The sequence below is a fragment of the Corvus cornix genome, chromosome 4 (assembly GCF_000738735.6).
Source record: "Corvus cornix cornix isolate S_Up_H32 chromosome 4, ASM73873v5, whole genome shotgun sequence".
NCBI classification, from domain to species: Eukaryota; Metazoa; Chordata; class Aves; order Passeriformes; family Corvidae; genus Corvus; species Corvus cornix.
Genome location: NC_046334.1, coordinates 49,976,785 through 49,991,198, shown reverse-complemented (window position 1 = coordinate 49,991,198; position 14,414 = coordinate 49,976,785). Strand labels below are relative to the sequence as shown.

Here is a 14,414-nt window from a genome sequence, read left to right as displayed (position 1 = left end):
TGTGTTATGATGCATGAGATGGGAAAGCCGTTTTGAGATACGAGACTTGAAAATAAGTTGTAAGCTACATTTTTAAGACTTTTTACAAATGTAGCTAAACCAATCTTGTCTGAAACTTACGATTTCAGAGTTTAAATTCTCTGATCATACAGTCATCTGTATATCTAAATGGATAAGTTGTTGCTTTTTATTGTTATTTTGAAATTGGACTGTGAGAAGTGCCAGTATGCTTTGTATAAAAATCTACAAATATAACAGATGAACAGGGATTGAAAGGACCTGGCAGTCTTGAAAGGCAGAGACAGCTGGAGACAGCTGGTGTCCATGGCACTTTTGGTTCTTAGTGATGCCCCCTGCTCCCCAAAGTGTATTTTATACTCCTAGAAGGTACAGTGGAAGTGGAAGTAAATTGCATGTAAAAGTGGCACAAGAGGCTGCAATCCTTTTTATGTCATCTTGTCTACATTTTCAGATGTATCTAAAGTAGAAGGATTTCTGCAAAGGAAAGGGCAGAACAGCTTTTATTTGGAGAAAATAACTATAACATTAGTTATTGTTGATAGATATTTCATGGGAAGTCTGTCTTTAAAACTACAGTAACTAACATAATAAAATTACTTAACTGGGAAAAAAGACTTTAGATTTTATAGTGGGTGTGGTAGATACTATAGTACCTGAAATTCACTGCATAAAAATAAAAATTATTAAATCCATTTGAGCATAGTAAGGCCTGAATGACTTGGTGTCCCATGACACCTGAATGCTGGAATAGTAAATATGTTTTATTACATTCCGGTAATACTAGCAGATGAGACTGTGAATTATGTCATCAATGTGTACATTAAATAGGTTAATTTCAAGATAGTATAAACCAGTAGAGATTACAAACCCAAGGAAATGATAAGAGCAAAATAGCATCAGGTACATGTAAAGAAAAGAAAATTACTGAGGAATAGATTTGGATGAGGAGAATTTTATGTTGTGATGGTTTTGTGATTTTTCAGAACTCAGATTTAAAAGCATAAGGATTTTTTTTAAGATTTAAGTCTACGAAGTTCAGCTTAAGGGACTTGAAGCCAGTGTGGCAGTTGGAATGAGACACTATGTGCTAATTAAAATCTCTGTCATTTGGGATGTTTCTCACTTGCAGTTTGATGTAGAACACTGCACTGCGAAAGCTCAGCAATAATTATCAAGCTAAAAAATAAGTTACTGAGAAAAATCTTCTAGAATTAGAAACAATTAGGGGAGAATGGCATGTTTGAATGGTTAGTGACACAGCAAGAAAGCTGTGAATGTAAGCATCTAGGAACATAATATTTGGGTGCCACAAATGTACCTCTGACATTTTACCAGCATCTATTCTTTGTTCATTGGTACACACTGCTCAAGTACCTTAATACAGTGACTCAGTACTGGAAAATACATAAATTTCTGAAACCTAAGCCTGGAAAGGGATTTGCACACTGTTTCCTTTGTAGCTGGATCAAACTGTATCAGGTCAAACTGTTCCCCACCTATTCTAACAAACTCTTTACATTTATTTGCAACCTTCTGAAAAAAAGAAACTGTTTTCTGTTGATTGAAAATTGAGCTTTGTTTGTAAGAAATTGGATGTCTGTGTTTCACAACTTCGCTCTGGCATTCATGTGCCATAATCACTTTGTTCAAATCTAAAATGTTGCATTTTCCCTACTCACCTTGCTACTAGTTCTTAAGCAGAGTAAACAGATCTGTGTATTGGTTTGAACGTCTGTGCCATTGCCACAATGATTTAAGAGTTCAGTTAACTCTTCAAATCAGAAATACTCAACTTTCTCAGAGTCTGTGGGGTTCTTACTTGGTTTCCAGTGTACGCCAACTGAAATGGTAGATCAGAGGTTTTATTTATGATTAAAATCTAATGAAACTGTGTAAGTGTTACAACTTTCCATACTTCTGGTGTGTAAGAATTTCATACAATTGCTTTTAAGGGTTTATTGACTTCTCTGAGCATACTGGATTTTCCCGTACTAAATTATTGAAGTGTCTTATTCTAAATACACTTGGAGATCAGGATAAATGATAAGAACCTAAAACCTTAGAAGTTCCAACTCCAGAACTGTGCTACCTTCAACAGGGTTCTTTCACAGGGGCAAAGAGTGACTTTACAGGACCATTGTGACTGCAGAATGTTTCTGGCTGCCGACAGTCATGTCAGGTTGTAGTGAGAGGAAGCCAAGGAAGTATTTTGATAGCACATTCCATAATTAGCCTAACCATTTTATTATTGTAGTAGTAATTAACTATGTAAATGCTTCCAACTTTGTTGAAAAATGTCATATTAAAACTGGTGCAAAGAGATCTAATGTGTAGAGTTCCTTACCTGTTACACATGTTTAAAATGTAGGTCACTGCTCCTGCACGAGGAGTGCCGGCAGAGGGAGCATCCGCAGCCTGCCGGCCCCGCCCCGCCCCAGGAGGAGGTGCTGCTACCGGCAGTGAGGGAGAATGACACAAGCCATTTCGGCGTTGGTTTTTTGCGGTTTTTTTTCCCCAGATGAAATTAATTACATTAAGTGGGCATGGTGAAATGTGTAGGTCAAGGTACTTTCCAAAAACTTCAGAAAGCACTGTTGATAGGAAAGTCCATGTATAAAACCTTATTTAAATATATATACAAAGCAGTATTTTGATAACTATAAGCTGCAGCAGTTTAAAATTATGTTCCTTGGACTTACAATCTGTAGACGATCCCATATCTTCTATGATAGTAGTACAGCCACAAGGGTGAATACAGACATGGGATATGGTAAAGGATTTTTTAAAATTTTCAATTTCAGGGCAGCAGCAATGACTCTAAGAACAGTGTTGTTATCACTGCAAGCATTGTTGGCAGCTGCAGAACCAGATGATCCACAAGATGCGGTAGTGGCAAACCAGGTAAGATACTCAGTTGACTGTGATTTTTAAACACTTCTGTAATCTTTGCTGAGTCAGGTGAGGTCCCAAGGCTTACAGGAGATAAAAGATTTTAAACAATTTATCATAAAATTGCATATAGTAAATGTGAGCTGCTACAGTGTTTTGTGCTCTTTTTGAATTCTAGAATGAGTATTAGTTACTCTACAGTGTCAGAAGGTTTTGTCCTTTATTTATATCACCTTGTGAGAAATATCAGGAGATAACAGCATAGTAAAATGAATTCCAGTATACCTTGCCTTTTAAAATCTAAGGCTTCCAGTATAAGAAAAGCAATATGCTGTTGGTTTAAAATGAGTTTTAACTTGGTGGTGTTAGTTGTATTTGGCTTGGTATGAAGCTCCTCTTCTGGATTAATATGAATATTGTTGAGCACTGTATTTGTTTAATGTCAAAATATTATGAGTAATAACTTGGGGATAACTGTTTTAATCACTGGTTGAATTGCTATCAGTAAAATTTTGTAGTCAACAAGGTTTGTTACCTTTCAGACATTAGTGATAACTTTTAATACCAATAAATAAATGTCAGTGGGATCTTAGGCCATACCTGGACTGCCATGATTCTGTTTAAATTGTTGATGAAGGATAGAAACAGTCATTCCTCTGGCGATTCTGAACAAGGTCCTAAGTATGTGTGTGTTCTCCTTTCTACTTTGGGGCGAGAGAGAGAGGCAGCCTGGCTTCCCCACTGACTGGCAGTCAGGGTGTATTTCAGTAAAAGAAGAACAAAGCAAGTTGATGCTGGAAGAACCTTCTATCTCACCTGTGTCTTCTGTAAGTCAGAACCCTCCAGGATAGGGTGACAAGGTGTGCACTCCTTCCTCTAAAACTCAGTGCAGGATGATAGATAAGCATTTTTCAGACCTGTCGGGATTTGGGGGAAACGTGGAGATTAGAGGTAGTCCATTGCACTGCTGGGTGCATGAGAGCTGTGTGCTACCACTCTACTCAGTAAGTACAGAAGGCTTGCTTGTGGGATTCTGCAGTAAGGCTGCTCTGAATAAATGTCCATGAACAGTTCTGTCAGGCTGAATTGCTCTGCCCAGGGAGAAGTGTTGTAAAGGCCAGAAAGGCCATCAGGCATATCCCTGCACTGGTTTTTTTCTGGATGTATGCCCTTGCTGTCACACTCCCTCTTCATTAAAAAAAACCACTATATCCTTTTTCACAAAGGTAGTGTTTCCTGTTCTGGCTCTGATGGTAGAATTTTGTGTGGGAATCATAACAGTAGAAGCACTTGAGCTGGTAAGAGTTTTTTCTCAGGCAAAAAACTTCATGAAACTTTCTAGATTCCAAAGAGCAATTTTCCAGGCTGCCCCTCAGGTGCTTGTGGGGGTGTGTCCAGTGTGACTGTGGGACTGTGGCATGGCTGATGTGGAGAGGATTCTGTTTACCCTGTTTCCTGCAAATATCTGCATGAAAACTATACTGGGGTTTGGCCTTGAGTTACAGGCATGTGTAAGTAGGAAGTGACTATAATGGTTTTGAGAGATATGTTGGTAAACACCTGTTTCCTTCATGTGTTTATTTGGTGTTGGGGTCTCTTTTACTTTGTTAGGGTTTGATTGTGTTTTCCAAAACAAAAATTCCCAAGGCATGAATTTATTCTCCACACTTGTGCTATTTTACTAAACTGTGTGTCATCCAGGTAAATGGCAGTGTTGTACAAGCTCTTGAGCTGAATCCCAGGGAGAGCTCCTGTTTGAGTAAGAGCAGTATTTTCAGACACCAGCTGTCTGGTGTGCTAGTTGCTCTGGTTGCTGGTTTTTTTTCAGTACAGCAACATGAGCTGCCTCAGATTCCTGATACCAAAACATCAGCAAAAGTTGGCTTTAGGCTTTTCTCAATTCAGTGAGAAAATTCAGGATTATTTACAGATACCCAAGTAAAGGAATTCTATTAATAGAGCACTGAAACCTAGTTCTGAGTAAAATGCAATTACGACTAATCCTTTGGACTAGAAAGCTAGTTGCTTTTTAGGCTTGGCAGTGTTCTCAAAAATATTTTAAAAAAATTAATTGGGGGAAGACCTCTTAAGAGCAGAAGAAAATAGTACTTCAGTATGCTACTGGTGTTTACCTTAATCCTTCCTCTTTTTTAGTCATTACACCAAAAGAAATTTATTACAGACCACTGTATTCATAACAGTGATTTATTTCCAACAATAGATTGCCTCCCATGTTTGTTTTAGTGCCATTAATGCCACCAGATAGTAAATACACAAATTATGACCCGTGGATCAGAATTAGAGGGAAGTGGGCAAGGCACGCAAAGCAGTGTAGTTGGTGTGGGTTGTTGTAGGAGAGGCAAAATGAAATGTACTGCATTTTACATGCTTTATAGATCTAATTATTATTTTCATGTATGAATGAAATGTCTAAGAATGATAATCAGCCATGTTTCTGTCCTTAAAATGTACCTAAATATTTGAAAAACATATTTGCTAATATCTTGTTTTATTAAAGTGATGATTTAAGGGAAGAGGGATTTTTTTTTTTAAGACAAAAAACTTGATACTGCATACCAAAGTTGTTAAAATGGGAAAATTATTTAACTTTTCTGAGTACAGTTTATGACAGATGACCCACTTTCTTGGCAGTTGAGTTCTTGGCACACACTAAAAATTCTCTGTGATATGGTCCAGTCTGTTGTTTATTGGAAAACTAGTTAGTGACGAGATTGGTCTAAATAATATAGTTACATACTGGCATGATTCCTTGCTTTTTGCACTTGCTCACCCATTTTTCAGCCCTTCTTCTGTCACCTGTGTGATCAAGATCTTCGTTCTCAGGAAGAAGTCTGGTAGTAGAATGTTAGTCCAGACTGAAAAACTGCAGACCTACTTGCAGTGCGTAAAACCATGTATTTTTTTAGTGATTAGAGAAATGCATTAGAGTAGTACACAGTACCATGTTCAGGAGATGTTAACATAGGGATAATTTGTACTCTGTCACACTGAATATAAATTTTCAGCAGCTGTGCTAAATATAGCTACTTCGCTTGGGTCGCTGCAATTGAGAGCAATACCTGGTTGTACACAACAAATACCCATAGTGCAAAATTTGACCTGAAGACAAACTCATTATATCAAATGCTTGCATAGGTTTACTCTTTGTGTAATCCTCACCTCTAAATTTACTTCAAAAATAGCAGCATGATCAGTATGAAACACTGTGGAAGATATTGTAGGAAGAATGATGGATTGCAGTTTGCCATATTGTCTTGCTGTGTGGTTGGATTGCTGAGATTTAACTTTCACCTTTTCCCCCCTCTCTCTTTTGTGTAGTACAAACAAAATCCAGAAATGTTTAAACAGACAGCTCGACTTTGGGCACATGTGTATGCTGGAGCACCAGTTTCTAGTCCAGAATACACCAAAAAAATAGAAAACCTTTGTGCTATGGGCTTTGATAGGGTAAGTATAAATAACTTAAAATATTTTTCGCTAAGGGCAGGCCAAGTATATGTGTATAAATACAGGAAGTCATCAATAGCATCAGAATCTACTGAAGTAGATTTGCTACTTCCATGATGTTGTGTAGGTCTAATTATTCTATTTTGCTTATTATTTTTAAGAATTGGAGTTTTAAAATACTACGTTACAGATAATTCTTGCGAGCTACCCCTGTCTTTTTGAAACAATTATTCTATAAATTATTATTTGGTATTTAAGAAATGGTAAACTCATGTGTTTTGATTAATCTGTGAACTTTTCATTCCACCTTCTGGAGCTGCAGGTTCACGCACTGAAAATATTATTGCTTTTGTTTTCTCATTGCAGAATGCAGTAATAGTGGCCTTGTCTTCAAAATCATGGGATGTAGAGACTGCAACAGAATTACTCCTGAGTAACTGAGCCATATAGAGAGAGCTGCTTCTGTAGTCCAGCTTGCCCCTTCTGGAGGAGCATCACCATCTGTTATTCCTAGGATTCTATATAGATTCTCTTTCAAAACTGGCACTCTTGCCTGATGATGCTATCTAGGCACTATTGGAGACTGAAAAAAAGCGCTCTGTAAATAAAGCTAATTAAACGTCTGTGTAAATTTAAAAAGGGGAAATACTTTAATTTTTTTTCTTACTAAATATTGTAAAAATTCTTTGAGCTCAGCTAAGATAATGGGGGAAAACCATGCCTACTTTAGTGTTTAGCAGTGTGACAAAGACTAGCAGGAACTTGCTTCAGGATTTTGATTTAGTAATTCAGAAAGCAACATTTTGAGTGTTAGTCATCAAAATTGTTGGTGCCACTCATCACAGTTATCTTACTGTTTTTAACATGGATCCTATGTGCCTGTGGATTGACCTATATTTGCATGCTTGTACTTAATAGACATATTAGGTAGGGTCGCTGAAGAGAGCACCATTGAAATACTCAATTGCTTTTGTAATTTTTTTCCTGACAGACTTTCAAGACTTACCCAAAGTTCCAAATGGTGACCTATTCAGAACCATTTTCTTTCTAGCTTATTAATTGGGAAACCTGATTCTCCTCTCCCTTACATCATACTGTTGATTATGTTTCATCATCTGTGGGTATTATGTGTGCCATTGCAGTAGTCTAGGCTCCCCTTTAAAAATATAGATTTTGATTTATCAGTAGTGATTTTCATGCATCATGTTTTCTACACAATCATGTAAGGAGTATGCTTTGATACAGCACAAAAAGATGGAGCTGGTTTCATTTCCTTTTTTTTGTTTTAAATAGCTGTAAAGTGTTCATCAGTACATTCTGGATAATATGATTTCACGCAGTTCGAAGGAAGACAAAGCTGATTCTCCAGTGTACTGAGAATGAAAAAAAAATTTTTTGAGTACTTGATATGATGCAATCAGCTGTTTTTTGCAGCGGTTTTCTAGCTTTATTTTGGGCTTCAGTTTAAGGATTGCTTACCAGGTACTTTAAAATTCATCCTTGCTTGCATTTTTCTCTGGTTAACACATGGAGGCTGTGTTGGTGTTTTTACTGTACATACTTCAAATGCACATAGAAGTAGAAGTGTGTTCTCAATTTAGCTTTTTTTTTGGATTGATGTTTCTGATAAACGAGAACTGAAATCTTACCTTGGCTTGTACATACAGTCAGTCTTTTTATTTGTATTAAAATGACATTTCATCCTGAGTGCAAAAGCTTGAAAATTATTAGTCTTGCAACTTCAAACACTAGTACATCTATTTAAAGAGAGCTGTAATGTCTTTGTGAATACGATGCTAACTTTTGAGAGTATATCTGACAAGGAAGTTCAGAGAAATCCTGAGACTAGAGAGTGGGGATTGTGGATAATGGAGTACTGTATCAGTCATCTTTTCTATTACTCTTATATTTTGTTCTGGTTTTTTTTTCCTCCTAAGCTGTGGAATAATAGGGTGGGGAAATATATGCCTGCTTGGGGTTTTTCTAGAGCTATGAAGTACAAATAGAAATAGTTTTGTACTTCATAGTCTGTTTATAACTCACACTAGATGAAATCAGGAACATTATGGTATCTGTTAAATACCTGGAGCATAGTAGTGGGGAACAGAACCAGAAAACAGAGCTGTCGAGACCTGGCTAGTTCTGGGATGTTCCCCGTACTGCTCTGTCTGATGTGTCCAAACTTAAAACAGGGCACAGACAGTAAATACTTTGAACTCATATCAGTGCAATACTAAATGCATTTGCTTAGTCTTTATACTTACTGCTTTTTAAGGTGTAGTCAGTGATCAGTTTTCTTGGGTTTTCTTGAGTTAGTGTAAATCATTTGCAATGATGCCAAAGGAAAAGAGTTGTTTTGACTTTCCGTATATTTATTTATTTTTTTAACAAGAAGCTGCTACTGTTCAGCTGGTTTGCTAGATGAAAACCAGGGACGGTAGGAAACTGGCAAAATGCTACTTGTGTTAATCTCAAGTTGCTGTCTTTTCTGTTATACAGGCTAAGAACTTATTGATTACATCAACACCTTTTTTTTTTTTTACCCTGGTGGTAAATACAAATTGCTGACTACTTTCCCTTGTTCTTCGCTGCTATTTATCAAAAGAAAGAACTTGGAAATCATTGTCGGGGACATAAAACTACTCAGTTACGGGCTTCTGAGCATGTCTTTTGATAAGACCAGTCTCCTAAGAACAGCAGGCTTCTCCAACAGTATGTGAAGTGATAAAGGAAGCCAGGGAAAGGGGGAGAGGCAAAAAAGAGGTTCTTAAGTGAGCATGGTCACCTCTGAAAGAATGCCCTGTTAAGTTTTACTTCTCTCACGAAGTTACCTCATTTTCTTCTCTACTGCAAAACAGTTGTCTTCCCCTTCCCCCTTATGTATAAATGTTGGATTCTGGGTTTTGCTCTCCATCCATGTGCTTGGTAGCTTAATGCTAGCTCAGGTGCTGGCAGGAAGGAAGCTGGGAAGGAAGCATGACCCAGCATTAAGGAGACATCTTTGGTCTGACGTCCCTCTGAATTTTGACATGTCACTCCTTTATAAGGAATGTTTTTGTATTCTTGGTAATTATCAGAGTTGAATATAGGGATAATGTTGTACGAGGTTAGTTTAACTGCAGCTGGGGCTGAGCCCTAGGAATTTTGCTGTTAGTGTTCAGCTTATCCTTGTGAGATGTTGTACATACAAATGGTAGTTCCGTTTTCTGTATTGCTGAACATCGCTATATTCAGGGCCCTGTGCATTCACAGACGTGGAGTTGCTGTGCAGCCCACTCCAGCTGTGGACTCAGGCTGCACATTTACCACTCCTTGCAACAAGACATGAAACATGGGTACAGTGGCTTTCTAAGTACAAAGAAACCATGCGTTGTCTTCCTCTGTAGTGCCAGAAGATGGCTTCAAACAGTCATTTTGAAGTCCAAACGGCCCCATTTTTCTAAACAAGGTATTGGTAATAACACGGATTGTCAGAGCATTCTTTGGATTTCACTGCTGAACATTTTAACATGCATCCAGCAAAAAGGTTTATCCATATTACCCAGTTCCTCCAAGAGCAAAGTACAGCTTTGTTCAGAGGTAGAGAAATGCCCTTTCCTGTTGCCAAAAGCCTCCATTTTCCCATGAGTACCAAAAGCCCTGACTGTATTCCACCCCCTTGCCAAATTCACAGCTTCCTCCCATTCCTTCTGTGAACAAGCTGTGTTCTCAGTGTGACAAATTGGTGCATTTTGGAGACAAAAAACCTTAGAAACATATCCTGGAAATATGTGTCATTTAGTGCATTCTGCATACTCCAAACTTGATTATTTTGTTTGAAGCTTGCAACAGAGTACATGGGGCCTTGACTATAATTGGTTCGGTAGTATTTATGAGCAATTAAGTACTATTGGTGTATGAATATGTCTTAGTTCTTTTTCTAATTATCACTGTATTCAACTGTTTTCCATGTAAATTGGTATTGGAACACTGACATAAGGAATATAGAAACTTCTTTCGTTGTTGTCTGAAAGGAGGAATTAAATAGCCAGAAAGAATCTTACCTTGTAACACCAGATCTGCATTAGATGGTGTGGGTAACAGAAACATTTAAACTATGCAAATTTAAGCCTAACAGCTGTGACTCAGACTAGGCACTTCAGAGCTTATGGATTGCTTGTGTCATTGGGGAAGGGAGAAGGGGAGTGGGGGCAAATCAAAACACAGATTCAAGCGCAAACTCTTGTTTACTGCATTGGTCATGCACTGTGTCAGGACGTTCCATTTTTAGCACAGGGGAAGTCAACTGTGCATGTCCCTTGTTCCCTTCTGAATAACCACCAGAAGCTGGCTTAGACTTGGAGGCTTGCCTGAAGTGGAAAACCTTAAATTATTTAGCAAAAAAATTGCTTTTATTTAAAGGCTGATGAGCAATGAGAAGATGAGGTGTCCTCTCCTGCTCGGTTTTGTTGATGGAATTGATGAGTAGGGGGCACTGATTTGTGACCAGGTGTATAGTTTTGTATGGTTTTGATGAGCAGCTGGCTCAACAAGAGGTAGCAAAAGTGCATTTCATCAGTGTCTGTTGCATCACAGAACTAAAGCATGAAAGTCAAGATGCTTGTGGGTGCCTAAAGCCTCTTCTGGGAAGACCAAATAGATGTTTTCAGTGTTAACCATCCTCGTTTTCCAGGCACAGCTTTCTCCTACGGCTAGGCAAAGGGGCAGTTACTTCTTTCTTGCTAGTTTTCTGATCTGTTCCAAACCTATCTGTGAATGATGTAGGTAGCTCTTCCTGCTTGTGGTGTTTGTGTCATCAGCTGATTCATCATCGGACTCACAAGACCAACTGTCGTCAATGCATTTGGCTTCTGGCTTGGTTATTCCAGCTGCAGTGCTCTGTTGGCAGCAACCTGACTTTGGATTTGTTCTCACTGGACAAACCCTTGCAAATCATTTGCCCTGTACTGTGCTGTGATGTTCGATCTGTGCTGTTACCTGCTTTGTAGGCATCAAACTGGCTCCAGGATCACTCATGGTGCTGAGCCCTTCATCGATAGTGTAATTTCAGATCCACGGCTCGACAGACGAGGAACTGTACTGTGACAGTGCTGTGCTTGTGTGGTGTACTATCTGCAGCACCTGCTGCTGCTCTGGTGCAGTGTCTGAAGAAGGCTGCCATCATAGGAATGCTGATGTCAACTGCTGAAGAGTCCTGCTTTTCACTTATCTTTTCCATCCTAAATTCTGACTTTTCTAGTAAATGAGTATTTACCAATAAATACTGCAGAAGGTTGGTTCCTGAGCATCAGCCTTCCTGTGGAGGAGGAACGGGGGTGGGGAGGCTGGAATGCAGCATCAGTATTTTTTGTCTTGAAAATAAAAACTACACAAACACTTTTGTACACAAATGATTTTTTAAATAAACACACATTTTAAAAGATGTTGATTTTTCACTGGGAATGCTTAACAATAAATGCACGTTTCCCTGAAAACAGTTTTCATTTTATTTCTGGCAATTCTGATTGTTCTAAGATTATAGGGTCTACTGCCTCCATGTCAGTAACAAGAGCGAAAGGGATGATCATTTTCAAGGTGCACATTAGAAAATTTTGAAGAAGAAAATTGTGTAAATAGAAGTTGTGTAATGGAAGCATGTGTTATTTCAACAAGGACTGCCTCACGTGATGGCCTGAAAACTACATGTACAGCTGCACCACCACTTGTCTCCTTTCAAAGGCTGCATCTGAAGAAACAAAGCCGGTAACTCACAGAGGAAAAGTTCTCTCTGGATTTTCGTGCACCGCTTATATTCATGTCATCACATTTTAAACTACGTACTTCAAACTGCAGTTGGTTCATGCACAGGGAGGTGACAGCCTGGTGGCTAATGACACTGCCCTGTTGTTCAGCTCTGGAAGAACCTAGGAGAGATGATGACTATGGATTTACTACCAGTACAGACTTCACTTTTTTGGCATTTGTCCACATTTGTTAAATGGAGTAAAGCAGTTTGAAGGCAGCAGCTGCACAGCTGAAGTAAGGAGCAGTGAGTTTGCTGTGGAGCTGGTTGTAGTACTCTGTTTCAAATCTGCGTCCCATCTTCAGGTGCATGTTTATCCCTGGGCAGGTTTTGCAGGTTTCTGGGCAGGCTCTACCAGCTGGGATAGTACTGCACAGTTTTATGGTGTAAGATGTTGTTTGGGTTTTTTGTTTCATTTTACTGTCATCAGGAGCTGTGTCGTTCTGTGGTACCTCATTCTTTAACGGGGTGAGGGAGAGGGAGCACTCCTCAGTCCCTCTCCTGCAGGTCTTAGCCTGATACGAATTCAGAGAAAAAAAAAAGGTCCATATTCCCCAGTTTGTGTAGTTAGACACTGACATGAGTAACTGAGAGCTGCTTTATACTGAAATACTTGTGAAGTTGTCCAACAGCCTTGTCATTCCTTCCAGCACCCCAAAACTGGAAGCGAGTTCACAGCTGAAATGGACTGATGGTGCTTGCTAGCTTGACTTGTCCTGTACTTAGTTTTCTGTTTCAGTGGCTGTAATACTGACACATTTGGCTCTCAGACGGGTAACTGATACCTCCAATACAGCAAATCCAGGATTTTAAATTGTTTTTAAGGTCAAGTCTGGATCTGGAGCACCCGTGTCTGGTATAATGTCAAATAAATTACATTGCTTCACTTAGTGGCTGCTTTGTGTTGAAATACATGAATTCTTTAGGTGGGTTTATGACAGCCTGGTATAACATAAAGGGTAATAAGCTGGGCTGGTGAGGAAAATATGGTGGGGGGGAGAGGGGAGGTGGGAGAGAACCTGTTTTGTGCTGATGATACCTGAGCCACCAGACCCCTTTAGCACTCCCAAGTCCTCTGTGTACAGCTGCCTTTGCCTGCAAGTGGTGCGGGGCATGGGCTTGTGGCCCCCTGCTCCTGCAGGGTGGGGAGAGGGACAGTGCCCTGGTCACTTTCCTTTGTCTTTCCTGAAACCTCTTCTCAAAACTGGCAGTTTAAAAACATGATGATGGTGAATAGTCAAAGCTCCTGCTGACCCTGAGAGGTTTGGGAAGTTCCTGCAGCTGAGCCACATTGCTGTATCAGGGCAAAGCCTGCTATCCCCATTTTTGTACATTTACCTGCTGCCTAGGTTCAGAGGTGGGTGGGAGGGTGTCTTTCTTGAAGGAGGAACCTTTTGCTGGTTACAGCCCCAAAAAATAGGAGCCAGTTACACACCAAGATGGATTTTGGTTCAAAAGCACACCTACAACTGGCTGGTCCCATTTCACACTGCAGTCATAACAAAGAGCAGGCACTGGAAATGGCGTCACAGCTTTAAATTTTCATCAACACAAGGCTGGAGAACAAACACCAAACACAAAGTTGGTCCCGGGTGTTTCTGGAAGTGGTGGCCATCACATCTTCACCTTGCTGCAAGAAGCTGTTGGGTGTGAAGCAGTTTATCTGTGTAGATAGTGGCTTAAAGGATCCAAAGCCGTCAGTGCAAATGGAAAGAAAGCACTTGATGTTTATGACTTTTAAAGAGGCAACTCCAAGAAATGAATCCTGCATATGAACTTGCTATAGGTGAATGACCTGCTGGGATGGGGGCATGTTCTCACTCTTTGCTTTGGCATATGTGTTGCCCACTATAGCTTATTCCACATTCCAATCCTTTAATGGTCTGAACTACATCAAAAGTGCTGGGATAAACTGTCTCCAGGCCATAGTTATCAGGAGAGGGAACTGTTGGGAAGAAAACATGTATAAACAAAGTAGTTACCAAAATTCACTGGGTCAGACAATGCTGAGGTGGAGGAGAAAAAAAACAAAGCACAAACCAAACCCCCAAAATTCCTTAAAAACTAAGGGAGAGTCATTATTTGTATTTATTGTTTGTGTGCCATTCTTTTCACCTGTGAATGGTTCTTATCTGTGAGGAATTCAGGAAGGGGAAGTGCAGAGTCCTGAACCTGGGGAGATAAAACCCAGGCACCAATACAGGCTGGGATAACTGGAAAGCAGCTTGGCAGAAAAGGACCTGGGGGTTTGGGA

The 14,414-nt window shown here is 39.5% G+C and overlaps 2 protein-coding genes across 3 annotated transcripts in view; one reads left to right on the top strand and one right to left on the bottom strand.

Moving 5' to 3' along the window:
• Positions 1-13,050, top strand: part of UBE2K (ubiquitin conjugating enzyme E2 K) — a 44,661-nt gene extending 31,611 nt beyond the window's left edge. For both annotated transcript variants that reach the window (XM_039550530.1, XM_039550531.1), the window contains 3 exons: positions 2,823-2,922; positions 6,250-6,378; positions 6,745-13,050. In XM_039550530.1, the coding sequence (XP_039406464.1) occupies positions 2,823-2,922; positions 6,250-6,378; positions 6,745-6,819 (304 nt within the window). In that variant the 3' untranslated portion in view covers positions 6,820-13,050. The remainder of the gene's footprint in view (positions 1-2,822; positions 2,923-6,249; positions 6,379-6,744) is intronic.
• PDS5A (PDS5 cohesin associated factor A) overlaps positions 8,893-14,414 on the bottom strand; it is a 92,259-nt gene continuing 86,737 nt past the window's right edge. Inside the window, exon 35 of the transcript XR_005601704.1 lies at positions 8,893-14,105. The gene's annotated coding sequence lies outside the window, so the exon portion shown is untranslated. The remainder of the gene's footprint in view (positions 14,106-14,414) is intronic.